Below are 25230 nucleotides of genomic sequence, written 5' to 3' on the forward strand. Positions count from 1 at the left end.
CTTCGCCTCTCACTCGCCTACCCTCGAGGTCCCTAAAAGCCAAGGCCGGGGCTGCCGTCGTGGGCCACCAGTGCCCTCAGCTGTGAGCCCGGGCCGGCGGGGACCCCCTCTTCTTCCTCGCTGGATCCTGGGCGCAGCTCCGCCCCCAGATCAGCGTCTCCCAGGGTCTGGGGTGCGGGGCCTGCCGCGTGGGCGGTGCGGCGGCGGCTGGAGGAAGCCCTTGGCTGGGAGGCCTTCCCCGAGCTTGCTTTGGGTGCTGGGCGCCCTTGGAGGGTGCGGCTGAGTTGACGGGGGCTCGGGGGCTGGCCCTTTCCGGAGACCCCTCAGCACGGGGAACCGAGACCCTCAGTGGGTCAGCCGAGGTCAGCCAAGGGGGTTGCGTCTGCCTGGAATCAGAAGGTGTCTGCTGGTTCTGCCCGCCCCCCCTTTGTCTTTTTTTTTTTTTTTTTTTTTAAGATTTTGGGTGCTGGCTGTGGCGTAGAAGGTAAAGTCACCACCTGCAGTGCCGGCATCCCATATGCGCGTGCTGGTTCGAGTCCCAGCTGCTCCACTTCCAATCCAGCTCTCTGCCAATGCACCTGGGAAAGCAGTGGAGGACGGCTTAAATCATTGGGCCCCAGCACCCGTTTGGGAGACCCAGAAGAAGCTCCTGGCTTCGGCCTGGCCCAGCTCTGGCCATTGCAGCCATCTGGGGAGTGAACCAGCGGATGGAAGACCTCTCTCTGTCTGTCACTCTGCCTTTCAGATTTATTTTTTAAATCTATTGATTTATTTGAAAGGCAGAGTGACAGAAGCCCAGAACTCCATCCGGGTCTCCCGTGCAGGTGCAGGGACTCAAGTGTTTGAACCCCGGTCGCAAGAGCAGGGAGCCCGACGGGCAGCAGAGCTGCCGGGCTCCCGCTCTCGCCCACCTGTGCCCCTCCCCGGCACCCGCCTCCTGGAGGACCCACAATGCCCGGCGTCTCCTGCAGAGCCTGCCCAGGCCCCTTTCCCAGCCTGGGACAGCAGACGGGGAGCAGTGTCTCCACCAGTACCCACTGCGGTCACACCACAGCTCAGGCCGGGACGGGGTGGGGGGTCCCCAGTCATCAGGAACTACTGCAGGCTGGGGGCCCCCAGGCAAGGCCCGGGCAGCTTCAATGCACCTGAGGGTCCTGGGGCTCGGGGGCGGCAGAGGGCGGCAAGGGCCGGGTGGGGGCGCTGCAGCCCCCGTAGGAGGCACATGGCCGTCCCTCTGGTCTGGTCGCAGCTCTGGCGTCTGCTGTGGGGACAGCGTCTCCACGGCACTCCTAGAGGGGCCTCGACCCGCACACCGAGGCCCGGAGTCTGAGGCTGGCACTCCCCGCGAGCTGCCACCCGATGCCACTCGTCTTGCGCTTGGTCGCGCTCTCGTTCAGGAACCGGCCTGGACTGCCCCCCCTGCTGCCCCCAGGCCAGCCCAGCCCATTTTCCTGGCACAGAAGATTCCAGAATCACCCAGCGCTGGCATAAAGTCACACACGATGGGATGGAGGAAGGCGACACGGCACCCAGGCCCGGGGACTGAAAACCCGCAGTGTGGAGCGGGGAGGGTGCCTCGCGCCGGGGCCACCCAGGAGGGGCCACGCTCGGCAGCCCCATCCGCGGGGGGGGGGGACGAGCCCGGTGCCCCGCCCGGCCTGTGGCCTGCATGCGAGGTGCCAGGGCTGGCTGCAGCTGCCTCAGCACCACTCGCCTGGCAGATCCCAATTAATCCTTAATCTCCAATTAGGCACTCCCCGCTGCCAAGCCGGCCGGCCTGGGGATGAGGCTGAGCCCCCCGAGCCCCCGCCGTCTCGGGGAGCCCGCACAGATGGCACAGATGGCACTGCTGCCCGGGAAGAAGGCCGTGGCCTCTCGGGGCTGGGGGCCGCGGCAGACATGAGCCAGGGAGAAGCCGAGGCTCGTTCACGGTCGTGTCCACGCGCCTGCCCGGCCCCAGCCTGGTGGGCTGTGCAGGGGAGGCGGCAGGGGCACTGCGGGGGGTTTTAGTCAGCCGCACGGGGCCCCCTGCCCCCCACCCCAGCTCTCACACACCCTGCTGGCGCACAGCATTCCTGGTCCAGGGGCAGGGGCCGGGGCCAGGCGAGGAGCAGTGGACTGGCCAGGACCACGGTGAGCCAGGAGCCCCTCAACCAGCTAACCGGGGCACCTGCTGCCCGGCAGCACCAACCGTCGCCAGCACAGCAGGCTGAGCCGTGAGAGCGGCTGGCTTCCCGAGGGAAGCTTTGCCTTCAGAGTTTGCCATTAAATCCATTTCAAATCCTCCTGGAATGGGGGCATGGACTCGGTGGCCTGGACCTCTCACGCCCCCAGGCGGCCAGCACCCACCTGGGGCGACACCCACTCACTATTTCACTGTGGCTTCAGAATTATGGGGGCGGCTGCCCAAAGAGGGTCCCGTCCAGTGCACACGCAGGAGTGGTCCCCTGTGTGTCAGTTGGCTCTGCAGAGAGCGGCGGCCACAGGTTATCTGCATGGAGCAGACAGATGCCACGTGGCTCCCCGGGACACAGCCCCGCCCCGTGTGGTTCGCTCGGTGGTGGTGGAGGGGGTGGGGGGGTGGGGGGGTGATTTTTGAATCGGGCTCTTGCTCTCTGGTGCGCCACCCAGCCCAGGTCACTGTGTAGATTTCCTGCCGCCGTCCTAGGATCCAGCCTGTCAACCGGGAGCCCTGATTCGCGTTCCTGGAGAAGAGCTTTGGAGACCACATCCCGGCCCTGCACCAGGCTGCCTGGTGCTTCTGGGTGGGGGGACCGGTGCTGGCTCCCAGGCCCTGCTGGCTGAGACGGCGAGGGGCGTGTGTGTGTATATATATAGCGACCTCTGTGTGCACGCTTAGGAAGCACATTTATAAACATTTTAAAATATTTATTTACCTTCAAGGCAGTTACGGGGTTTGGCGCTGTGGCGTAGTTGGTAAAGCCGCTGCCTGCAGTGCCGGCGTCCCTTCTGGGCACCATTTAGAGTCTCGGCTGCCCTACTTCTGACCCAGCTCTATGCTGTGGCCTGGAAAAGCAGCAGAAGGTGCCTGGGCCTCTGCACCTGCGTGGGAGACCTGGAAGAAGCTCCTGGCTCCTGGCTTCAGATTGGCACAGCTCCAGCTGTTGCCGCCATCTGGGGAATGAACCAGCATATGGAAGACCTCTCTCTGTCTGTCTGTCTCTCTCTCTCTGTCTCTCCTTCTCTCTATGTTAACTATTTTATTTACTTGAGGGGAAGAGTTACAGAGAGAGAGAGAGAGAGAGAGAGAGAGAGAGGTCTTCCATCCACTGGTTCACTCCCCAAATGACTGCAATGGCCAGAGCTGCACCAATCTGAAGCCAGGAGCCAGGAGCTTCCTCCGGGTCTCCCACGCGGGTGCAGAGGTTCAAGCACTTGGGCCATCCTCCACTGCTTTCCCAGGCCATGGCAGGGAGCTGGATCGGAAGTGGAGCAGCCAGGACTAGAACCGGTGCCCACATGGGATGCCAGCACTGCAGGCGGCGGCTTTACCCACTATGCCACAGCGCCAGCTTCTAAAAGCAATATTTTGAAAGAAAGAGAGAAAGAGAGAAAGAGAGAGAGAAAGAAAGAAAGAAAGAAAGAAAGAAAGAAAGAAAGAAAGAAAGAAAGAAAGAAGACAGTTACAGAGAGAAATGAAGGGAAAAACAGAAGGAGGGGAGCGACAGAGAGAGACTGGCACTGTGACGCAGTGGGTTAAATTGCTGCCTGTAACACCACACCAGCGAATGGGAAAATAGAAAATCTCTCTCTCCTCTAACTCTGCTTTTCAAAGAAATAAAATAAATATTTGAGAGAGAGAGAGAGAGAGACAGAGAGTGAGCGCTCTATCTTCCATGTGCTGGTTCACTCATACCCCAAATGGCCAAAACAGCCAGAGCTGAAGCCAGGAGCCTAAAACTCCATCCGGGTCTCCCACGCAGGTGCAGGGGCCCAGGCACTCGGGCCGTCTCCGCGGCTTTCCCAGGCGCGTTAGCAGGGAGCTGGACGGGAAGTGCGGCACCGGGACTGCTCGCGAGCCACGCAGGACCCCACCCTGAGGCCTCCGGCTGCAAGCCATTCCCGCGTGGGCCGCTGCGGGCCCTGCCCCAGCGTGTCTGTGGCTTCTCATGCCAACACCCAGGAACCCGACAGCCAGCGCCCACCCTGCGTGGACTGAATGTATCAATGTCTTTTCGTGTCCACCTCCGGGCTCAGAAGGGTTCCCTCGGCCTCCTGCAGGACACGGCTTCAACCAGCAGGGTGCAGCGCTGCTACCTGTAACCTGCAGAGCCCGCCACCTGCTCCCCGACCGCTCCCAGGGGGGCCGCCTCGCACCCCACGCACCAGGTCCACCAGACCCTTGGGGCACGTTCTGCGGCCCGTCTGGGACGTCCTAAACGGCTCTTCTTAGTTGTGTACAGGAAGTCCACTCATTGCCAAATGGGTGACGCCTGCGGCCCCCGCCCCAGCGTCAGGAACCCGGGACAGCTCTGCCCGGCTGACAAAACCACTCTTGAGCCATGGAACCGGGAATTGTCCCTCCCAAGGGGGTCGCGGGGCTGGAGTCCCGCAGGATGCGGGGTCCGCGTTGGGCGGCTTGTCCGCCGCGAGCATCTGACACGCGCCGCTTGGCTGGGCTTCCGTGGCTCCGCAGCCCAGAACACTTGCGTTCAGGTGTGCCACGGTTGTGGTTCGCTGCCTGTGGAGGGCAGGCTCCACTGCCCCAGCGCGGCGGTTGTGAATCTGCCGTAAACACGCACCTGCGAGGACGGGCGTTTTCAGATCAGCTGGGTCAACACCGGGCCGATCGCTGGCTTGCAGGATGAGGTCAGGCTGGGGCCTGGGAGAAGCCGTCACACTTCTCAGAGTGGCCGCGCCGTCCCAGGCCGTCGCTCCCGCACTTGCTGGCCGCTGGCAGGGTCAGGGTCCAGCTTTCAGTCGTTCCGATGCGTGTGCAGTGGCCTTTCCTGGTTGTGTAGCCACTCACTTTTCAACCTTTCATTACAAAATTTGTCAAACATAAAATTGAAATGTACATGGGAGACCAGGAAAAGCACCTGGCTCCCAGCTTCGGATCATCGCGGTGCGCCGGCCGCGGCGGCCATTGGAGGGTGAACCAACGGCAAAGGAAGACCTTTCTCTCTGTCTCTCTCTCTCACTGTCCACTCTGCCTGTCAAAAAAAAAAAAAAAAGAAAAAAAAAAAAGAAAAAACTGAAATGTACAGAAATAGAATGTTACCCACTAATATAAAGCTTTTTTTTTTACAAAAAAAAAAAGATTTATTTATCTGTTTGAAAGGCAGAGTTACAGAGAGGCAGAGAGAGAGAGAGAGAGAGAGAGGTCTTCCATGTGCTGGTTCACTCCCCAGATGGCCTCAACGGCTGGAGCTGGGCCAGCCTGAAGCCAGGAGCCAGGAGCTTCTTCCAGGTCTCCCATGTGGGTGTAGGGGCCCAAGGACTTGGGCCATCTTCCACTGCTTTCCCAGGCCACAGCAGAGAACGGATTGGAAGTGGAGCAGTGGGGACTCAAACCGGCGTCCATATGGGATGCCGGCACTGCAGGCGGCAGCTTTACCCGCTATGCCACAGCTCTGGCCCCTATAAAGCTTTTTTTTTTTTTTTTTTTTTTTTTTTTTTTACTTGAGAGGCAAAGTGACAGAGAGACAGGAGAGGTCTTCTATCTGCTGGTTCACTCCCCAAATGACCACAATAGCCAGGACTGGGCCAGGCAGAAGCCAGGGGCCTGGACTCCATCCGGGTTTCCTAAGTGGGTGGCAGGGGCCCAAGCACTAGCACCATCATCCGCTGCCTTCCCAGGTGCATTAGCAGGGAGCTGGCCCGGGACTTGAACCGGTGCCCATAGGGGATGGCAGTGGCGGCACTGGCGGGCTTTACCTGCCACACCACAGTGCCGGCCCTGAACCCCACTTTCAACTTCCGATTTGGAGGCTGTGACGTTGAGAGGCTCCAAATCCAGGGAGAGGGAGCCCCGACACGTCTCACCAGCAGGCAGGTGCCCTCCCCGGAACAGGCCACGGCGGTCACCTCCACCTGGCAGCCCTGTCTCCTCCTGCACAGCTCTCAGCTGCCGGGAGAGTATCCAAGAGCCTCGGGGCCAGACCCCCAGCACCCCCAGGCGTGTCCCTTTTGTGGCAGGGATGGACTGAGCGTGTCCCCCCAAAACCGTATGCTCGGGACTGGCGCTACGGCGCAGTGGATTAGGCCACTGCTCAGGACGCCAGCATCCCAGGTGGGTGCCGGTTCATGTCCCACCACTCCACGTCCAATCCAGTTCCCTGCTAATGCCTGGGAAAGCAGCGCGAGATGGCCCCAAGTGCTTGGGCTCCTGCACACACAGAAGACCTGGAGGAAGCTCCTGGCTCCTGGCATCGGCCTGGCCCAGCCCCAGCCGTTGAGGCCATCTGAGGAGTGAACCAGCACATGGAAGATTCCCTCTCCTTTCTCTCTCTCTCTCTCTCTCTCTCTCTCTCTCTGCCTTTCAAAAAAATACATCATGGGCCAGTGCCATGGCTCATTTGGTTACTCCTCCACCTGTGGTGCCGACATCCCATATGGGTGCCGGGTTCTGTCCTGGTTGCCCCTCTTCCAGGCCAGCTCTCTGCTGTGGCCAGGGAGTGCAGTGCAGGATGGCCCAAGTGCTTGGGCCCTGCACCCCATGGGAGACCAGGAGAAGCACCTGGCTCCTGGCTTCGGAATGGCGCAGCGCCGGCCATGGTGGCCACTTGGGGAGTGAACCAATGGAAGGAAGACCTTTCTCTCTGTCTCTCTCTCTCTCTGTCTAACTCTGCCTGTCAAATAAAAAAAAATCAAACAAAATACAATACATCATAACCACAAAATCCGCGTGCCCCAGCCCTAGCCCCACTGTGCTCCTGCACCGGAGCTGGGCCGGGTGAGACGCGCTGCGGGGGGCGGGGGCGCCTCTCTGAGGGGACGCGTGTCCTGGAAGACACCAGGAGCCCAGCGTCTCCCTGCACCAGCCAGGAAGCGAGCCTGCGCCGGAAACCAACACGCGGCCGCCCAGCCTCCAGCACCGAGAAAACAAATGTGTGTTTGAAGCCGCTCCGTCTGTTCTGTCCTGTCTGTATGTCCGCACAGGCAGGCCAATGTCACGGGCATGGGAGACCGGAGTGGGCGTGGCCTCAGGGCTTCTCTCCAGCCTCGCCCACTGCAGGCTTCCGCAGAGGGACTCCCGTGAGCAGGGGGCGTGGGGGAATTGGTGGACCCCTTGTCAACAGTATGAGAGTTTGAATGCATTGGAAACTACAGAGAGTAGAGAGAACAGTTAAATGGACACTACTGTTATTTGGAAGGCACAGTTACAATAGAGAAGGAGACGGGGGGAGAGAGAGAGAGATAGAGAGAGACAGAGAGAGACAGAGGGAGGGAAAGGGAGAGAGAGAGAGGGAGGGAGGGAGGGAGGGAGGGAGAGGGGGAGAGAGAGAGAGGGAGGGAAAGGGAGAGAGAGAGAGGGAGGGAGGGAGGGAGGGAGGGAGGGAGAGGGGGAGAGAGAGAGAGGGAGGGGGAGAGGGAGAGGGAGGGAGAGGGGGGAGAGAGAGGGAGGGAGGGAGGGAGGGAGGGGGAGAGGGAGAGGGAGGGAGGGAGGGAGAGGGGGAAGGAGGGGGAGAGGGAGAGGGAGGGAGGGAGGGAGAGGGGGAAGGAGGGGGAGAGGGAGAGGATAGAGAAGGAGACGGGGGGAGAGAGAGAGAGATAGAGAGAGACAGAGAGAGACAGAGGGAGGGAAAGGGAGAGAGAGAGAGGGAGGGAGGGAGGGAGGGAGGGAGGGAGAGGGGGAGAGAGAGAGAGGGAGGGGGAGAGGGAGAGGGAGGGAGAGGGGGGAGAGAGAGGGAGGGAGGGAGGGAGGGGGAGAGGGAGAGGGAGGGAGGGAGGGAGAGGGGGAAGGAGGGGGAGAGGGAGAGAGAGAGGGAGAGGGAGAGAGAGAGAGGGAGAGGGAGAGGGAGAGGGAGAGGGAGAGAGGGAGAGGGAGAGGGAGGGAGAGGGAGAGAGAGAGAGGGAGGGAGGAGGGGGAGAGGGAGAGGGAGAGACAGAGAGAGATCGATCTTCCATCTGGTGGTTCACTCTCTAAATGGCCACAGTGGCCAGTGCTGGACCAGGCCGAAGTCAAGAGCCGGGAACTCCACCTGGATCTCCCACGTGGGTGCAGGGGCTCAAGCACTTGGGCCACTGGCTGCTGCCTGCCCAGCCCATTAGCTGGGAGCTGGATGGGAGGCAGAGCGGCCTAAACCCAAACTGGCCCTCGGATGTAGGCTGCTGGCTTCGTAGGCAGCGGCTTAACCTGCTCTGTCACCACCTTCTGTTTTTTGCTTTTTTTTTTTTTTTTTTTTTTTTTGACAGGCAGAGTGGACAGTGAGAGAGAGAGAGAGACAGAAAGGTCTTCCTTTTGCCGTTGATTCACCCTCCAATGGCCGCCGCGGCTGGCGCGCTGCGGCCGGCGCACCGCGCTGATCCGATGGCAGGTGCCAGGTGCTTCTCCTGGTCTCCCATGGGGTGCAGGGCCCAAGCACCTGGGCCATCCTCCACTGCACTCCCTGGCCACAGCAGAGAGCTGGCCTGGAAGAAGGGCAACCGGGACAGAATCCGGTGCCCCAACCGGGACTAGAACCCGGTGTGCCGGCGCCGCTAGGCGGAGGATTAGCCTAGTGAGCCGCGGCGCCGGCCTGTTTTTTGCTTTTTATCGGAGGTTTTCCCAAAAGTGAGTTGAGGGGGTTGGGGCTGGTGTTGTGGTGTAGCAGGTGGAGCGGGCCTGCCGCACCACCAGCATCCCATCCTGTATGGGAGTCCCGGCTGCTCCACTTCCCATCCAGCTCCCTGCTGGTGGCCTGGGAAAGCAGCAGTAGACGGCCAAGTCCTTGGGCCCCTGCACCCAAGAGGGAGAGCTGGAAAAAGCTCCTGGCTCCTGGCTTCAGTCTGCTCTAGTCCTGTCTGTTGTGGCCATCTGGGGGAGTAAGCCACCAGATGGTAGAAATCTCTTATGCTCTCGCTCTCCCTCTCCCTCTTCCTCTTTTAGGTGACTAAATAAAAATTAATTTTTTTATTTATTTGAGAGGTAGAGTTACAGAGAGAGAGAGAGAGAGAGAGAGAGAGAGAGAGGTCTTCTACTGCTGGTTCACTCCCCAGATGGCCACATTGGCCGGAGCTGCCCTTTTCTGCCAGTACTCCAGTGGCTTGAGCTCTCACACTTGCGGACCTCTGCCCCTGACAGTCCCTCTCCTGAGTGCCGCCTCGCAGCTCAGCTCCCACTGACGGGGTAGGCCTAGCAGTTAGCAGAAGCCCGATCCTGGATCTGAGTTCTTGGGATCAATTTCTGGCTCTGAATCCCAACTCCCAGGGAAGCCCTGGATGGCTCAAGTACCTGGGTCCCTGCCATCCCAACGAGGGACCTGGGCCGTCCCCGCTCCCAGCTTCAGCCCAGCCAAATCCCAGCCATGGTGGGCACTTGGGGCATGCGCCAGTGGGCAGGGCGCTCGTCTGACACTCTCTCTCTCTCTCTCTCTCTCTCTCTCTCTCTCTCCTCCCAAGATTTATTTGAGAGGTAGTTACAGACAGTGAGAGGGAGACAGAGAGAAAGGTCTTCCAGCTGGTGGTTCACTCCCCAGATGGCCTCAAGGGCCAGGGCTGGGCCAGGCAGAAGCCAGAAGCCTGGAACTCCTTCTGGGTCACCCACGTGGGTGGCAGGGATCCAACACTTGGACCATCATCCACTGTCTACCCAGGGGCATTAGCAGGGAGCCGGACTGGAAACGCAGAGCAGGGGCTTGAACCAGCTCTCCCATGGGATGCTGGCATCACCGGCAGCTATGCCAACGCCAGCCTTTCTCTCTGCCTCTTGAACAATGAACTTTAAACATTTTTTTTTTTTTTTTGGACAGGCAGAGTGGACAGTGAGAGAGAGACAGAGAGAAAGGTCTTCCTTCCGTTGGTTCACCTTCCAATGGCCGCTGCGGCTGGTGCACCGTGCTGATCTGAAGCCAGGAGCCAGGTGCTTCTCCTGGTCTCCCATGGGGTGCAGGGCCCAAGGACCTGGGCCATCCTCCACTGCACTCCCTGGCCACAGCAGAGAGCTGGCCTGGAAGAGGGGCAACCAGGACAGAATCCGGCGCCCCGACCGGGATTAGAACCCGGGGTGCCGGCGCCGCAGGCGGAGTATTAGCCTAGTGAGCCAAGGCTGGCCTACTTTAAACATTTTAAAGCGCCACCTTCGACGTCAGCAGATGGTCCCTCCCTCCACGTTCCAGTCTCCACTTTGACCCCCATCTTATTGCCTTGCAAGCCTCTGCTGTCTCCCCGAGGACCGGGGCCAGGCCCCGCCATTTCTGAAACCTCCGTGCTGGCATGGCGGAAGGGAGTTAGGAAATGTTTGTTGGACAAATGAACGAATGAATGAATGCATGAATGACTACGTTCTGGGATGAAGCTCTACAGAGCGTGAGGGGCAGAGGCTGTCGGGAGAGCGCCCTCGGTGCCTGGGCGGGGGCGGCTCTGAGCGCCAGGGTCGTGGGGACTGGACGGGGGTGGGGTCTCCGCGGGGCAAGAGAGGCCCAAGTGGCAGGCATCACTTAGTCCGCACACCCACCCTGAGATGGCCACTCTCCCCATTTGACAGCTGGGGAAACTGAGGGACGCCGAGGCGTGCGCCTTGCCCGGGGTGGGGGGAAGATCACCAGGGCATGGGGGGCGGTGCTGAGGTTCCAACCCGGGGGACCCCAGCCGGGGCTCGCGTCCATGACCCGTGTGGCCCAGCGCGGCACCCAGCAAGCACTCCCACCGACTGTGCAGACGCCGCCGCGGGCCGGAGCTGGGCTCCAGGGTCTCGGAGGCCGCGGGCGGCTCTAGCTCCGCCCCGAACCCGAGTGCCAGCCAATCCAGAGCCGGAGCACCGGGGGCGGGCGTGGCCGGCGCCCGTTGCCATGGCAACAAGCGGAGGCCGCGGGCGCGCGCGTGCGCAGACCGTGGAGCGGGTGTTGAACCGGCGAAAGGTGACGTAAAAGCGCGCGGGGTGGAGCGCGGGGCTCGGGACGTCGAAGCCCTGCGTCCTCCGGCACCCGGAGCGCAGGGAGGGCGCGAGAGGCGGCGGCGGCGGCGGCGGCCCCAGCCCCAGCCGGACCGGGCCCGGGAGGCGCGGAGCCGACGAGCGAAGCAGCGCCGAGCGCACCGCGCGGCCGGCGCCCCGCCTGGGCCAGGCCCGCTCGGCGCGAACCGCGACGGTCCGGACCCTGGCCTGGGCTCCCGAGGCCCCGCCCTCCTCGGGCCTCGGGACTAATCGGATTGAGAGCGCGCCGGCTCGGGCCGCGAACTCGCCAATTGCGGAGGGCGGCGGCCACCGCCCAATCCGGAGCAGACAGGTGCGAGGTCCGGAAGACGGCGGCCAATCGGCGGCCGTTGCGGCCTGCGGGGGCGGGGCCCGGCCGGTAAGGAGGCTCGAGTGACGTCTCCGCGCGCCAATCGGGAGTGAGGAGCGGCCGTGCCCGCCCGCCCTTCCGGCCGGAGCGCTCTTTACCAGGGGCGTGCAGCCCGCCTGCCAATCAGAGCGCGGCTGGGCGCCCGGCAGCCAACCCCGGAGGAGCGGCCGGCCGGCGTCCGCCGCACCCAGGAGCCGGGGATGTCCTACAAGCCCATCGCCCCCGCCCCCAGCAGCACCCCTGGCTCCAGCACGCCTGGGCCGGGCACGCCGGTCCCCACAGGTGAGGCTCCAGCTGCAGCCCTGCCCGCCTGCCTGGGCGACCGAGGTCCGCGGCGCTGGGCCCGCTGCCTCCCCGCGCGGGGCCTCAGTTTGCTGGCCCGTGGAGTGGGCGTGCCCACGTAGGGCGCGTGGGTGGGGTCCGTGCCCGAAGTTGGTGCGCGTGGAAGGAAGCATCCTCCCGCGGGTCTGGGGCTTGCACAGCTGGGGGGCGGCGTCCCCGCCCGCGCTGACCTCTGCCCCGCGCCTGGTTGCAGCCGGAAGTGTCCCGTCCCCGTCGGGCTCGGTGCCGGGAGCCGCTGCCCCTTTCAGACCGCTGTTTAACGACTTCGGACCGCCGTCCATGGGCTACGTGCAGGTGGGTGGCCAGGGGCTTGGGGGGGCCCGCGCTTACTGCCCTGGGTCGCCTTTTTTTTTTTTTTTTTTTAATTCGAGAGGCAGACAGAACAGTGAGCGCCCATCTACGGGGTCACTCCCCAGCTGCCCGCCGCAGCCGCCAGGTGTGCCCGGCTGAAGTAGAGCTGGGGACTCGAGGCAGGCCTCCCCGCTGCATGGCAGGGACCCGGCTGCTTGCCTGCACCTGCCGCCTCTCGGGGAGGGGGCGTCTGCGGCAGGGGGCTGCACGCGAACCCAGCCTGAGTGGGACGTGGGCATCTCAGTCAGGCCAAATGCCCGGCCCCTCTCGTCTCCTGCGCTAGGCGATGAAGCCCCCCGGCGCCCAGGGCTCGCAGAGCACCTACACGGACCTGCTGTCGGTGATCGAAGAGATGGGGAAGGAGATCCGGCCCACCTACGCGGGCAGCAAGAGCGCCATGGAGCGGCTGAAGCGAGGTGAGCGAGCCGGCCCCTGATGTGTGAGGCAGAGAGGCCGGGGCTGGACCAGGGCTGGGGGCACCACCCAGAGCCAGCCCCTCTTCCACCTGTGTCCTGGGGGGGGCGGAGACCCTGCCTGTCACCTCCCTGTCCCCACCCCCGCCCCTGGGCTGTGGAGACCCTGCCTGTCACCTCCCTGTCCTCACCCCCGCCCCGGGGCTGGACCAGGGCTGGGGGCACCACCCAGACAGCCAGCCCCTCTTGCACCTATGCCCTGGGGGGGGGCGGAGACCCTGCCTGTCACCTCCCCGTCCCCACCCCGGCCCCCGGGGCTGTGGAGACCCTGCCTGTCACATCCCCATCCCCACCCCCAGCCCCGGGGCTGTGGAGACCCTGCCTGTCACCTCCCTGTCCCCACCCCCCGCCCCAGGGCTGGACCAGGGCTGGTGGCACCACCCAGACAGCCAGCCCCTCTTGCACCTGTGCCCTGGGGGGGGGGCGGAGACCCTGCCTGTCACCTCCCGTCCCCACCCCCGCCCTGGGGCTTTGGAGACCCAGCCTGTCACCTCCCTGTCCCCACCCCCGGCCCCGGGGCTGTGGAGACCCTGCCTGTCACCTCCCCGTCCCCACCCCCGCCCCGGGCTGTGGAGACCCTGCCTGTCACCTCCCCGTCCCCACCCCCTCCAGGCATCATCCACGCCCGGGCCCTGGTCAGAGAGTGCCTGGCGGAGACAGAGCGGAACGCCCGCACGTAACGGACCTCTCCGGCCACTGCAGCGCGCCTGCTTCTCCCTGGCCCTCGCCCCGAGCTGCACTTCCGGCCTGGGCTTCCTTCCGGGTCCCACGGTGGGTGCCCGCCAGGGCCCCGGGGTGGCTCTCGCTGCAGCCGGCAGCGGGCAGCACTGCCCCGGGCCCCTTCCCCTGCGGGAGCAGCACGGCCACTGGGAGCCCCTCCCGCCACGACCGGCCCCCAGCGAGGACCCCACTGCCGATTCTCGCACCCAGCTTTTCTCCTTGCCCCCGGCCGCCGCCTCCCCCGAAGGCCTGGCGCCTCCCGCCTTGTCTCCCGGGCCGTAGCCACTCTTTTTCTTGGTGTGTCTTTTGCTAACTATGCCCTTTTTATATAAATAAAAGATGATTTGGAGTTGTTCTCTCAGCGCCGAGCCGGTCTGGGTCTGGGTCGGGGTCGGGGTGGGTCGGGCTGGGAGAGGGGCAGAGCAGGCGCGGGGAGCGGGGAGGCCGCCCGGACCCGGGCCCTCTGCCCTCGCCCCGGGCTTGGCGGACCCCGCTGACCTTCGCGTGCCACCACCAGGGGGCAGCGCAGGGCCTTGGCCGCCTCCACGCTGGAGGCGCGGGCCCTGCCGAGCCTGGAGGGCGCTTCCTGGGGCGGGGGAAACCGCGCCCTTACCTGCGTGAGCGCCTGGCCCTGGAGGGCTCCGAACCAGGACCCCGCCCGAGACGGACACAGGTGTGGGGGAGGGCACGCCACTGCTGCTCCCTCCCCCAGCACCCGGGCAGGGCTCCAGGGGAGATTCCAGCGTCGGGAGACCCGGCCCATCCCTGCGCTGACACTGCCCCGGGGTCTAAGGGCAGACCTTGGGACACGCTCAGCGGCTAGCCCAAGGCCCTGGGGTGGCAGCAGTGGCAGAGTGACCGTAGGCCTGGGGCCCCGGAACCCCAACCCCGGTGGAGGCGAGTCCAGAGCCACCGGCTTCCGCCCAGACCCTGGCCCGCGTTCCCGGGAAGCAGAGCGAGGAGCCGGCCTTGCCAGGCTCCGCCCCTCGTGGCCCCCCGGAGGGCGGGGCGCACCAAAGGAACCCAGGGTCTCAGGGGACTCGGAGCCGCACCGGAAAGAACCGGCACTCGGGGAAAGGCCTCTGTCCCGCGGCCTGCCCTCCGCCGCCCAGGGCGGGGCTGCGCGGACCCCGCCGGCCGGGCCCAGGAAGGGGGCGGGGCGGCGGCGGTGACGCGGCGGGGAGGGGCAGTAGGGGCGCGGGCGGGCGGGCCGGCCGGGAGAAAGGTCGGGGCCATGGGCCCGCGCTGCACCTCCAGAGGGGCCGGCCTCCGCTGGAACCCGAGGCCGGGGCTGGGGGCGCTCCGGGCTCTGGCCCGCAGGCCGGCCGCCCCCGCATGAGCCCTAAACTGGAGGTAAGCGGTTGGCTGGCGAGCCAAGGCGCAGCAGGGGACGGGGACGCCTGGGCGCAGGGGGAAGTGGGGACAGCCGGGCCTCTCGCCCGCTCGCTGGCGGGGGGGATGGAGGTGGAGGTGGCGGCGAGGGTGGGGGGCGGGGTGCCCGCGGCAGAACCTTGGTGCCTGGTTAGGTCGCAGGTGGGCGGAGCGGTCTCCTGGGGCCGGAGCCCGCGCGATCCCTAGTGGAGCACCCTGGCTTCAGTCCTAGGGGGTCAGCCCTGGGGGAGGAGGATGGACCAGGAGAGAGCGCGGGGCGGGGGTCCTGGAGGGATGCTGGCGGGGGGGAGTACATGATTGGCTGCCTGCCGGGCTGTCCGGTTTTGGCAGGTGGGTTCGGGTGCGGCGCGCGGCGGCGGGGGGGGGGGGGGGGGGGGAGGCAGTGTCAGAGATGCTGGGGCGCACGGGCGCGCTCTGGCGAGGGCCAGAGGCAAGGTTTCGGTGGACGTCCGGCAGCGGGGGGACGCGGGACCGGACAGACCCGGGAGAGGGGTCCAGGGGGCGGGTCCCCGGGGGGCTGGTCTTGGAGGGCGGGCCCGGAAGGAGGGGCTCGGGGGCTCCTAGAGGCGCGGCCCCGGAGGGATGCCGTTTCCAGGGCGCTAAGGACGAGGCCCCGGCGAGAGAGGGGAGACTGGCCGGACCCTTGCCCGCTGGCCCGTGCCCGCGGCTCCGAGGGGGGCCCGCGTCAGCGCGCGGTTGCCATGGCGACGGGCGGGCGGGGGGCGGGGGCTGCGCGGAAAGGAGGTCAGCGCCGAGCAGGGCTGCGGCTCCGGCCCCCGGCGGCGCGGGTGGCAGCGCTGGGCTCGCCTCCGCCTCGCCCGCGGCGGGCCCGGCCATGGGGTCCCGCAGCCCGAGCCCTCGGGCCGGCGCGCAGGGCTCGGGGCCGCGCGCCGCCGCCGCCCCGCACTGACGGCCGCGCCGTGCCCTGCGCCAGGCGGAGCGGAGGCCGCGCGCGGCCCGCCGGGCGCCGTCAGGATGCTCATCAAGGAGTACCACATCCTGCTGCCCATGAGCCTGGACGAATACCAGGTGGCCCAGCTGTACATGATTCAGGTGAGGGCGAAGGGGAGGCGCGCCGCGGGGGGCGGGATAGGCCGGGGGCGGGAGGGGGGAGAGGCCGGCCCGACCCCGGCCAGAGAGGTGCGGGGCCTGAAAGGGGCTGGGGCCCCGGGGAGCAGAGGCCCCTGCTCCGGTGCGGGAGGGGCTGGGGTAAGGGCTTCGGGCAAAGGGGCAGGGAGGCCGAGGGGCGCCCCCACCCGCAGTGCCCACCCCACTCCGCCCACGTCTGATCCCCTGTAATCCTCCAAGCTGTAGTCCCCTGGGGAGGCAGCAAGGAAGGGGGGGGCCGGTGGGGACGGGGTCTAGAGCACCAAGCCCCACAGCTGGGACAGGCGCGCGCCGCAGGGACCCCAGGCTGAGGGAGGGGTCAGCACTTAGTTGGAGAAGAGTGGGCCTGGGCAGTTCCAGATCTGCCCCCCAGAACGGGGGGGTCAGAGACCAGAGGTTCTCGGGGTTGAATGGGCCAGGTTTGGCCTCCAGAGCCCTAGACGGTCGGGCTGTGAGGACGCTCTCAAGCTATGAGGGCTGCGGCAGGAGCTGGGGCTGGGGTCCCGGGAGGCAGGGGCCGGGTCGGGTGCCCCAGAGCTGGGGTCTCGGCTCGTCTCCTTTGATCCTGCCACCCTGAGCACCCTGGCAGGCAGCCCGCCAGCCGCCCTCCCCTGCCTCCAGTCCTTCCCCCCGCCCTGGCCGTGTCCACAGGGGGGTCCGGTTGTCATCTCGGCCAGGCCTTCCCCATCGCCAAAACCGCCATCCCTACCTCGTCACCCCTCTCCGTTCTGTTTCCCGTGGCGCTTACCAGCCCCTGCCATTGCTCTTTGCGCCCCGAGAAGGTAGCCTTTGTTCTGCTCATCAGCCCTATCACGATCGTCCCGATCAATGGCTGGAGTGGAAGACACTGCCCCTTGCATGCGGGGTTGCAGAACCCCACAGGGGACCAGGGACCCGGCCATGCCCTTGACCCTGATCGCAGGGAGCCAGGGTCGCTTCAGGGAGTTGGAAAGGCCGTGCCGGGGGCCAGGCCCAAGCGGTGGGGGGTTTGGGGGGCTCCTGGAGCTGAGCTGGGGCTGAGCTCGCTGCTATGCTGTGCCCTGGGCTGCAGAAAAAGAGCCGGGAGGAGTCTAGTGGTGAGGGCAGCGGCGTGGAGATCCTGGCCAACCGACCCTACACGGATGGGCCCGGAGGCAGCGGGCAGTACACGCACAAGGTGTACCATGTGGGCTCCCACATCCCAGGCTGGTTCCGGGCGCTGCTGCCCAAGGCCGCCCTGCAGGTGGAGGAGGAGTCATGGAACGCGTACCCCTACACGCGGACACGGTGAGCACGCAGCGAGGGCGTGGGGCGGGCAGTGGGGAGCATGCCCGGTGGGCACACGAGTGACCCTTGCCCTCGGCCCAGGTACACCTGCCCCTTCGTGGAGAAGTTCTCCATTGAAATCGAGACCTATTACCTACCCGACGGCGGGCAGCAGCCGAACGTGTTCAACCTGAGCGGGGCTGAGAGAAGACAGCGCATCCTGGGTGAGGCCTGGAGCCCCCCTGCCACCCCCTCCCCCGGGCGCAGCTCCCCACGGGCCTCAGCTTCCTCTCTGGGAACCCCTGGGGGAGACAGGGGCTGGAAGGGGCAGGCGTTGTTCAGTGCCTGCTGGGACCCCGCAGACACCATCGACATCGTGCGGGATGCCGTGGCCCCGGGCGAGTACAAGGCGGAAGAGGACCCTCGGCTGTACCGCTCGGTGAAGACAGGCCGGGGGCCGCTGGCGGACGACTGGGCGCGGACGGCAGCCCAGACGGGGCCGCTCATGTGCGCCTACAAGCTGTGCAAGGTGGAATTCCGTTACTGGGGCATGCAGGCCAAGATCGAGCAGTTTATCCACGACGTCGGTGAGCACCCGCCCCACCCCCAGCCCGACGAGGTGGGGGATGGCACAGCCGGGCGGGGCTGGAGGTGCCGGAGCGGTGAGGTGGCGGGGAAGCCAGTGACACTCACTCCGAGGTCCTCATTGGCACCCTGGGTCAGAGACGCTGCCGGTCCCAAAGACCCCGTGGCCGCCGCAGGAGGGACCCGGGCCCGGACGCGGGCTGAGGCCGCGACTCCCAGGTCATTCTCCCTGGTGTCCGGCAGCCCCCGTGGACACCCCTCCCCTAAGCCAGACCCCACAGCTCCTGGGGCAGCCCCGCCCCCTCCCCGGTGGGGGGAGCCAGCAGCCTGGTCTCTGACGCACCCCCTGGCCATGGCTGCACCTTTGTTCGTCTTCCGTGCACGGGGGAGGCTCAGCGCGGACCGGGGGCCTCCACGCATCAGTTTCAGGGCCGGGGCTGCTTTCGAACCCCCGGCCGCCTGCAGGGTCGGGACCACCGAGGAGGTGCCCAGGCTCTGCCTTGTACCGAGAAAACTACCAAAAAGGCCCCCGCGAGAAGAGTACACCACGCACCTGTCCAACTGCCCGTGCACTCAGAGCTGTTTCCTTCCCGGAGCTGATAACGGCAGCATTATTGCTTTGTTTATTTTAACACAAGATACTTAAAAGTTTCCTTATTTCTCTGCTGGAGATGAAAATATCCCAGACCGGGTATCATCTTTCACTCAACTTCCTTCGAGTGCCAGCAGTTCCATTAACTATTAACACCCTCCGTGACTGGCAGCAACTTCATTAACTGTTAACACTTTAATTGACTGTTAACTCCTCAGATGTCCACAGGAATGCAGCGAAAAGCAAGCGAGAACCAGCCCTGGTCCCGGCTTGTGGAGTGATGCCAGGGCAGCGCTCAGAATCAGGGTGTCCAGGGAGAGCCGAGGCAGTGGGCAGCGAGGAGGCAGGAGGACAGATGCCCCAGTTTCCACTCGTGTCCCCTGGGGGCACTGGCCCACTTCGAGGCTCTGGTGGGGGGTGTGCCCAGGGGACCACTGCCTGACCTCCAGGGGAAGCGGGGTGGGGGGAGGCCCGGCTCTCACGCCCGGGCGCCCACAGGTCTGCGCCGCGTGATGCTGCGGGCCCACCGCCAAGCCTGGTGCTGGCAGGACGAGTGGACGGAGCTCAGCATGGCCGACATCCGGGCGCTGGAGGAGGAGACCGCGCGCATGCTGGCCCAGCGCATGGCCAAGTGCAACACGGGCAGTGAGGGGCTTGAGGCCCAGCCCCCCGGGAAACCCAGCGCGGAGGCTCGCCCCGGGGCTGGCCACGCGGCCACTCCAGATGGGCCCGCCGTGGCCCCCGGCCCCGACGCCTCACCCGACACCAGCTTCGGCAAGCAGTGGTCATCGTCCTCCCGCTCCTCCTACTCGTCCCAGCACGGGGGTGAGGCCCGGGCCGGAGCCGGGGTGGGGCTGGGGGGGAGTGGAGGGGCGGGCCGGGGGGGGGGGGCAGGGACGGGGCCGGGGGCACGGGGCGGGGCCGGGGGGGCCCTGGACTCGGGCCGGGCCGGAGCGACCCTCCTGGCCGGGCTCGGGCTGAGGCGCAGCCGCCCCGCAGGGGGCGTGTCTCCACAGAGCTTGTCCGAGTGGCGGATGCAGAATATCGCCCGCGACTCCGAGAACAGCTCCGAGGACGAGTTCTTCGACGCCCACGGTGGGCACTGAGGCCCTGGGGCCCTGGCTGGGGTGGGGGCGGGGCCTTTGGTAGTTCCGCCCCCTGGAACAGCCCCACCCCTAGAAGGCTGCTGGGTCCTTGGGTCGCTCCGCCCTTGACGCAGCCCCACCCTCAGAAGTCAGCTGGGGGCGGGGCCTTGGGTGGCCCCGCCCCTGACGCGGCCCTGCCCCGCCCCCTCAGAGGGTTTCTCGGACAGTGACGAGGTCTTCCCCAAGGAAATGACCAAGTGGAACTCCAATGACTTCATCGACGCCTTCGCCTCGCCCTCGGAGGCTGAGGGGACGCCAGGTAAGGAGCCCGCCTCGGACGCCATGCGGCCGGCGGGGACCCTGGCATTCTAAGAGGGCGCCGGGCTGGGCCGTCAGAGCCAGGGGCCAGGGGCTCCTTCCAGGTCTCCCACGCGGGCGCAGGGGCCCGGGCACTTGGGTCATCTCCGCTGCTTTCCCAGGGCACTAGCAGGGGACTGGGGCGGCTGAGGCTCTCCGCTCCCCTCACCGGCTCCCCCTGCCCCACAGAGCCTGGAACCGAGGCCACTAAAGGCCTGGAGGATGGGACCCGCGCGCCCCGGGACTCAGAGGCAAGCACACCCGCCCCGCGGACGCCCTGCCCGCCCGCTGGCCCCGCCGCCGCCTGACAGCCCGGCACCCTGGTGCACCCCCAGGGCCCCGATGGAGCCAGGGAGCTGGGCGCCGAGGCCTGCGCGGTGCACGCCCTCTTCCTCATCCTGCACAGTGGTAACATCCTGGACTCGGGCCCTGGAGACGCCAGCTCCAAGCAGGCCGACGTGCAGACCCTGAGCTCGGCCTTCGAGGCCGTCACCCGCGTCCACTTCCCGGAGGCCCTGGGCCACGTGGCGCTGCGGCTGGTGCCCTGCCCGCCCATCTGCGCCACCGCCTACGCGCTCGTCTCCAAGTACTGGCCAGCGGACGCCCGGGGGCCCGTGGGGGGAGGGGGAGCCCCACCCCGGCTCAGCGCTCACCGTGGTGGCGCCTGTTTCTAATCAAGTGCTCTTGGGCGCTGATGCTCCCCACAGCAGTCCCACGGGGCTGGGGGCTTGGGTGGCAGTGGTGGGGCTACAGGATGCCCCCCACCTGCCTGTCACGCCCCTCCTCCTGCAGCCTGAGCCCCTACAGCCACGATGGGGACAGCCTGTCCCGCTCCCAGGACCACATCCCGCTGGCCGCCCTGCCGCTGCTGGCCACCTCCTCCTCCCGCTACCAGGGCGCCGTGGCCACCGTCATCGCCCGCACCAACCAGGCCTACGCAGCCTTCCTGCGCTCGGCTGAGGGCGCTGGCTTCTGCGGGCAGGTCAGGGGCTGGGGATGCTCCCTGGACACTCCCGGCCGCCGTGGCCAGGCCTGGGCGGTGACAGGTGTCTCTCCCAGGTGGTGCTGATCGGAGACGGTGTGGGCGGCATCCTGGGCTTCGACGCGCTCTGCCACAGCGCCGGCACCGGCACCGGGAGCCGGGGCAGCAGCCGCCGGGGCAGCATGGTCAGTGTGGCCGCGCCCAGCCTCCTCGGGAGGGGGTGTCGCTGTCCGCCTTGGGTCTCTGCCCCCTGGATTCTCCTGTGGCCTGTGTAGCCCCTGCTTCCCGAGGGGCTGACCCCTGCCCACCCCATCCTCTCTCCTCGCTCCCACTGAGTAGGAATGGGACGTCCGGGCCTAAGGTTTCCGCCCCCTATTCCATCCAGAACAATGAGCTGCTCTCCCCGGAGCTGGGCCCGGTGCGGGACCCACTGGCCGATGGGGTGGAGGGGCTGGGTCGGGCCAGCCCGGAGCCCTCCACCCTGCCTGCCCAGCGCACGCCCAGCGGCATGGCCCGTCCTGAGCCCGAGGGCGCTCAGAACAGGTGAGAGTGGCCTCGCCCCTGCCCCGGCCGCAGGCCCCGGGAGGCGGCCGCCCTGAGCGCCCCTCTGCCCCGCAGCCTGCAGGCAGCCCCTGCTGTCGCCTCCGGGGAGCCCCGCCGGGCAAGCACAGCCTCCTGCCCAGCTGCTGCCGGCCCCGAGGCGCCCGACGGCCCCACCGGCGCTGCCCGCCTTGACTTCAAGGTCTCCGGCTTCTTTCTCTTCGGCTCCCCGCTGGGCCTGGTGCTGGCTCTGCGCAAGACCGTGATGCCCGCCTTGGAGGGTGAGCCTGGGGGCCCCTCTCCCCGGCTCCCCTTGCCTGTCCCCCTCCCAGATGCCCCCTCGAGATGCTCCCCGAGATGGGGGTCAGCGGGCACCGGGAGTGTGTCATCCTGAGCCGAAGGCTCCCATCGCTTCTTGGCCGGAGCAGCGGGAGGAGCCTGTCACTGGCCGCCGCCCCCAGACTGACTCCTCCCACCCCATCTCCTGGGTGCCCAGTGGCCCAGATGCGGCCGGCCTGCGAGCAGATCTACAACCTCTTCCACGCCGCCGACCCCTGCGCCTCCCGCCTGGAGCCTCTGCTGGCCCCCAAGTTCCAGGCCATCGCTCCGCTGGCCGTGCCCCGTTACCAAAAGTTTCCCCTGGGAGACGGCTCGTCCCTGCTGCTGGGTATGCCCCCAGGCAAGGCAGAGGGGACAGGGAAGGAGGCGGGTGCTAGTTCCCGCAGTGTGGGTGCCCTCTGGATCCCTCGGAGCCCCTGAGCTGTGTCCAGGCTCCGGGGCAGCAGTGGGGGCTCAGCCAGAGACTGCCACGTGGGCATCGGGGCGGCCGTGAGCGGGTGGTCGCTGTGTCTGGGGCTCCAGGTGCACTTGCCTGTGGGCCCCCTGGTCTGTCCCCCGGCCCCCGAGACCAGTGGGGCTGTGTGGGGACAGGTGTGCGTGTGGAGTGCTGACTCCTGGGGTGAGCCAAGGCGGAGACAGCGCCCCCCCACTTCCACTCAGCTGAGACCCATGGGGGTGGAGGGAGGCAGGCAGGGGTGCAGGGCCCGCTGCTGAGCTCGCGGCGCCCCGCCAGCCGACACCCTGCAGGCACACTCGGGCCTCTTCCTGGAGGAGCTGGACGCGCTGGTGCCCTCGACGCCCACCTCGGCCGGCGGAAGCTTCTGGAAGGGCAGCGAGTTAGGCGCTGAGCCCCCCGCCCAGCCAGCGGCCCCCAGCACCACCACGGAGGTGGTTAAGAGTAAGACGGGTGCCTGCCTGGGGGGAGCGGGCTCACTCCCACCGCCAAGCCCCGCGTGCAGCGGGCAGACCCTGACTGACGGCCCCGTGTGCAGTCCTGGAGCGCTGGTGGGGGACCAAGCGCATCGACTACTCGCTGTACTGCCCCGAGGCGCTCACCGCCTTCCCCACCGTCACCCTGCCCCACCTCTTCCACGCCAGCTACTGGGAGTCGGCCGACGTGGTGGCCTTCATCCTGCGCCAGGTGGGCCTGCGGAGGGGTCCCCGGCGCCCAGGGCGGCGCAGCGCCCATCAGCCCCGGCCCGCCCCCGTCACGCGGCCTCGCCCCATGTGCCCCACAGGTAATCGAGAAGGAGCGGCCGCAGCTGGCGGAGTGCGAGGAGCCGTCAGTCTACAGCCCGGCCTTCCCCCGGGAGAAGTGGCAGCGCAAACGCACGCAGGTCAAGATCCGGGTGCGTGTCCTGCCCCTGCGCCCGCCCCCAGGAGCCGCGCCCCGCAGCTGCGGGTCTGGAACCAGAACCGCTGTCCACACACAGGCACCCATGATCCCAGGGGCCGGGTCCCCAAACGTCTCCCCCAGGCCCGTTCCGCGGGGTGGGCGCCGGGGAGCCCCTCCAGCGCCGCCTCCCCCTTCTGTCCGGGCCGCACGCACTCACCCTGTCTCCTGCCTCCAGAACGTCACTTCCAACCACCGCGCAAGCGACACGGTAGTGTGCGAGGGCCGCCCCCAGGTGCTCAGCGGCCGCTTCATGTACGGGCCCTTGGACGTGGTCACGCTCACCGGGGAGAAGGTCAGGAGCCCGAGGCCCTGCTCCCCCTCTGTCTGCCCTGGCGCAGCGCCGGCTGCCTATGGACCTCCCCGCCCGCCCCCGCAGGTGGACGTCTACATCATGACGCAGCCGCTGTCGGGCAAGTGGATCCACTTCGGCACCGAGGTCACCAACAGCTCGGGCCGCCTCACCTTCCCCGTGGCCCCCGAGCGTGCGCTGGGCATCGGCGTCTACCCCGTGCGCATGGTGGTCAGGTGAGCTCCGGAGGGCTGGGGACAGGCTGGGGCCGGCCACGCCCCGGGCCACTCACGGCCCCATGGACTACAGGGGCGACCACACGTACGCCGAGTGCTGCCTGACGGTCGTGGCCCGTGGCACAGAGGCCGTGGTCTTCAGCATCGACGGCTCCTTCACGGCCAGCGTCTCCATCATGGGCAGCGACCCCAAGGTGCGCGCCGGCGCCGTGGACGTGGTCAGGTAGGAGCCGCCGCCCTGCTCACCGCCGAGGCCCGCGGCGCCCGTGTGGCCGGTGGCGCTGACCAACCGTGCTCCACAGGCACTGGCAGGACGCCGGCTACCTGATCCTGTACGTGACAGGCCGGCCAGACATGCAGAAGCACCGCGTGGTGGCCTGGCTGTCCCAGCACAACTTCCCCCATGGCGTCGTCTCCTTCTGCGACGGCCTCAGCCATGACCCGCTGCGCCAGAAGGCCATGTTCCTGCAGAGCCTGGTGCAGGAGGTGCGTGGGGGTGGGGGGCAGACCCTGGGGCACGGCAGGGGGCTCCGCGGTGCTGGGCGCCCGGCCCTGACTGGCCTGGACCCTGTTTCTGTCTCCACCTGCCCGGCCTCCCTGCCACAGGTGGAACTGAATATCGTGGCCGGCTATGGGTCTCCCAAAGACGTGGCTGTGTACGCGGCGCTGGGCCTGTCCCCAAGCCAGACCTACATCGTGGGACGCGCGGTGCGGAAGCTGCAGGCACAGTGTCAGGTGAGGGCGCAGGGAGCGAGGGGAGCCAGGCCCCGCCAGGGCCGGGCAGCCTGCACCCGAGGCCGTGAGGACCACCGCGCCCGTGTGGGGCCTCGGGGACCCTGGGTTCCTCCTAGGACGGGCTCGCGGCCATCCTGGCCCAGCCAGGCTGACCTGGGCGGTGACCCAGGCCAGGGCACGCCAGGCACACTCCCCCACTCTCACGGCCTGACGGTGGCCTTGACCTCAGCAACCTGTAAAATCCCAGCCACGGGCACAAAGCAAGGGCCTGCCAGATACCGGCAGAAAGACCCCATTCCCAGACGGGAAGACTGAGGCCCGAGGGAGGCAGACGTGGTAGTGAAGCCAGGGCACCCTGGGCTCCCTGCGTACCCAACGGCCTCAGGGTGGGCTGTGCTGGGCCTGCCAGAGACCCCACCCCGCTGCAGGAGCCTGCGTGGACCTCACCCCTGCCCGCTCTGCCCACAGTTCCTGTCGGACGGCTACGTGGCCCACCTGGGCCAGCTGGAGGCGGGCGCCCACGCCCACGCGGCCCCAGGACCGCCGCGGGCAGCCTTGGCCAAGAGCAGCTACGGCGTGGCTGCGCCCGTGGACTTCCTCCGGAAGCAGAGCCAGCTGCTGCGCTCCAGGGGCCCCAGCCAGGCGGAGCGCGAGGGCCCGGGGACCCCGCCCACCGCCCTGGCCCGCGGCAAAGCCCGGAGCGTCAGCCTCAAGCTGGACAGTGAAGAGTGAACAGGACCCCGCCCTTCGCCAAAGCACACCAGGGCTGCGGGGGGGGGGGGGGGGGCACACCCCTGCACCTGTGTCTGCCCCTTGGTGTTACTTCCCTTTTGTGGGGGACCCAGCCCCGGGGGAGCGAGGAGGGAGTGGGTGAGGGCCCAGCGGCTTCTCCCGTATGTGTAGACCCACGAAATAAACACCGCCTGCAGCCCACTGCACTGCCCACCCGCCCGGCCCCGCAGGGAGGGAAGGGGGGGTGGGAGAGGGGCCGCGCCCACCCAGGGGCACCGGCCAGACCTG

The 25230-nt window shown here is 67.1% G+C and overlaps 2 protein-coding genes across 5 annotated transcripts; both read left to right on the plus strand.

The window, feature by feature from the left end:
• The first annotated feature begins 10916 nt into the window (after positions 1-10916).
• CDK2AP2 (cyclin dependent kinase 2 associated protein 2) lies at positions 10917-13691 on the plus strand. 2 transcript variants are annotated; one of them, XM_089316156.1, is made up of 4 exons: positions 10917-11021; positions 11980-12080; positions 12421-12553; positions 13223-13691. In XM_089316156.1, exons 2-4 carry the CDS (start codon positions 12066-12068, stop codon positions 13288-13290), a joined length of 216 nt encoding a protein of 71 aa, XP_089172282.1. In that variant the 5' UTR covers positions 10917-11021; positions 11980-12065; the 3' UTR covers positions 13291-13691. The 2 variants fall into 2 exon arrangements, with proteins under 2 accessions (XP_089172282.1, XP_069922877.1); XM_070066776.2 differs by lacking the exon at positions 10917-11021 and adding an exon at positions 11570-11726.
• A 702-nt stretch (positions 13692-14393) lies between these two features.
• On the plus strand, positions 14394-25143 carry PITPNM1 (phosphatidylinositol transfer protein membrane associated 1). Of its 3 annotated transcripts, none has more exons than XM_089315472.1 (24): positions 14394-14683; positions 15657-15775; positions 16881-17095; positions 17177-17298; positions 17437-17661; positions 18750-19076; positions 19251-19346; positions 19548-19655; positions 19883-19944; positions 20029-20279; positions 20486-20675; positions 20753-20860; positions 21061-21218; positions 21294-21496; positions 21712-21882; positions 22288-22452; positions 22547-22695; positions 22793-22903; positions 23126-23242; positions 23327-23475; positions 23549-23698; positions 23778-23961; positions 24082-24210; positions 24679-25143. In XM_089315472.1, the coding sequence occupies exons 2-24, from the start codon at positions 15698-15700 to the stop codon at positions 24940-24942; spliced, it is 3732 nt and encodes a 1243-aa protein (XP_089171598.1). In that variant the 5' UTR covers positions 14394-14683; positions 15657-15697; the 3' UTR covers positions 24943-25143. The 3 variants fall into 3 exon arrangements, with proteins under 3 accessions (XP_089171598.1, XP_089171636.1, XP_069922458.2); XM_089315510.1 differs by having other exon boundaries at positions 14549-14683; positions 17014-17095; XM_070066357.2 differs by lacking the exon at positions 14394-14683 and adding an exon at positions 14936-15052.
• The last annotated feature ends 87 nt before the right edge of the window (positions 25144-25230 follow it).

Source organism: Oryctolagus cuniculus, chromosome 1 (genome assembly GCF_051225735.1).
Source record: "Oryctolagus cuniculus isolate XC-2025 breed Fujian yellow rabbit chromosome 1, ASM5122573v1, whole genome shotgun sequence".
Classification (NCBI taxonomy): domain Eukaryota; kingdom Metazoa; phylum Chordata; class Mammalia; order Lagomorpha; family Leporidae; genus Oryctolagus; species Oryctolagus cuniculus.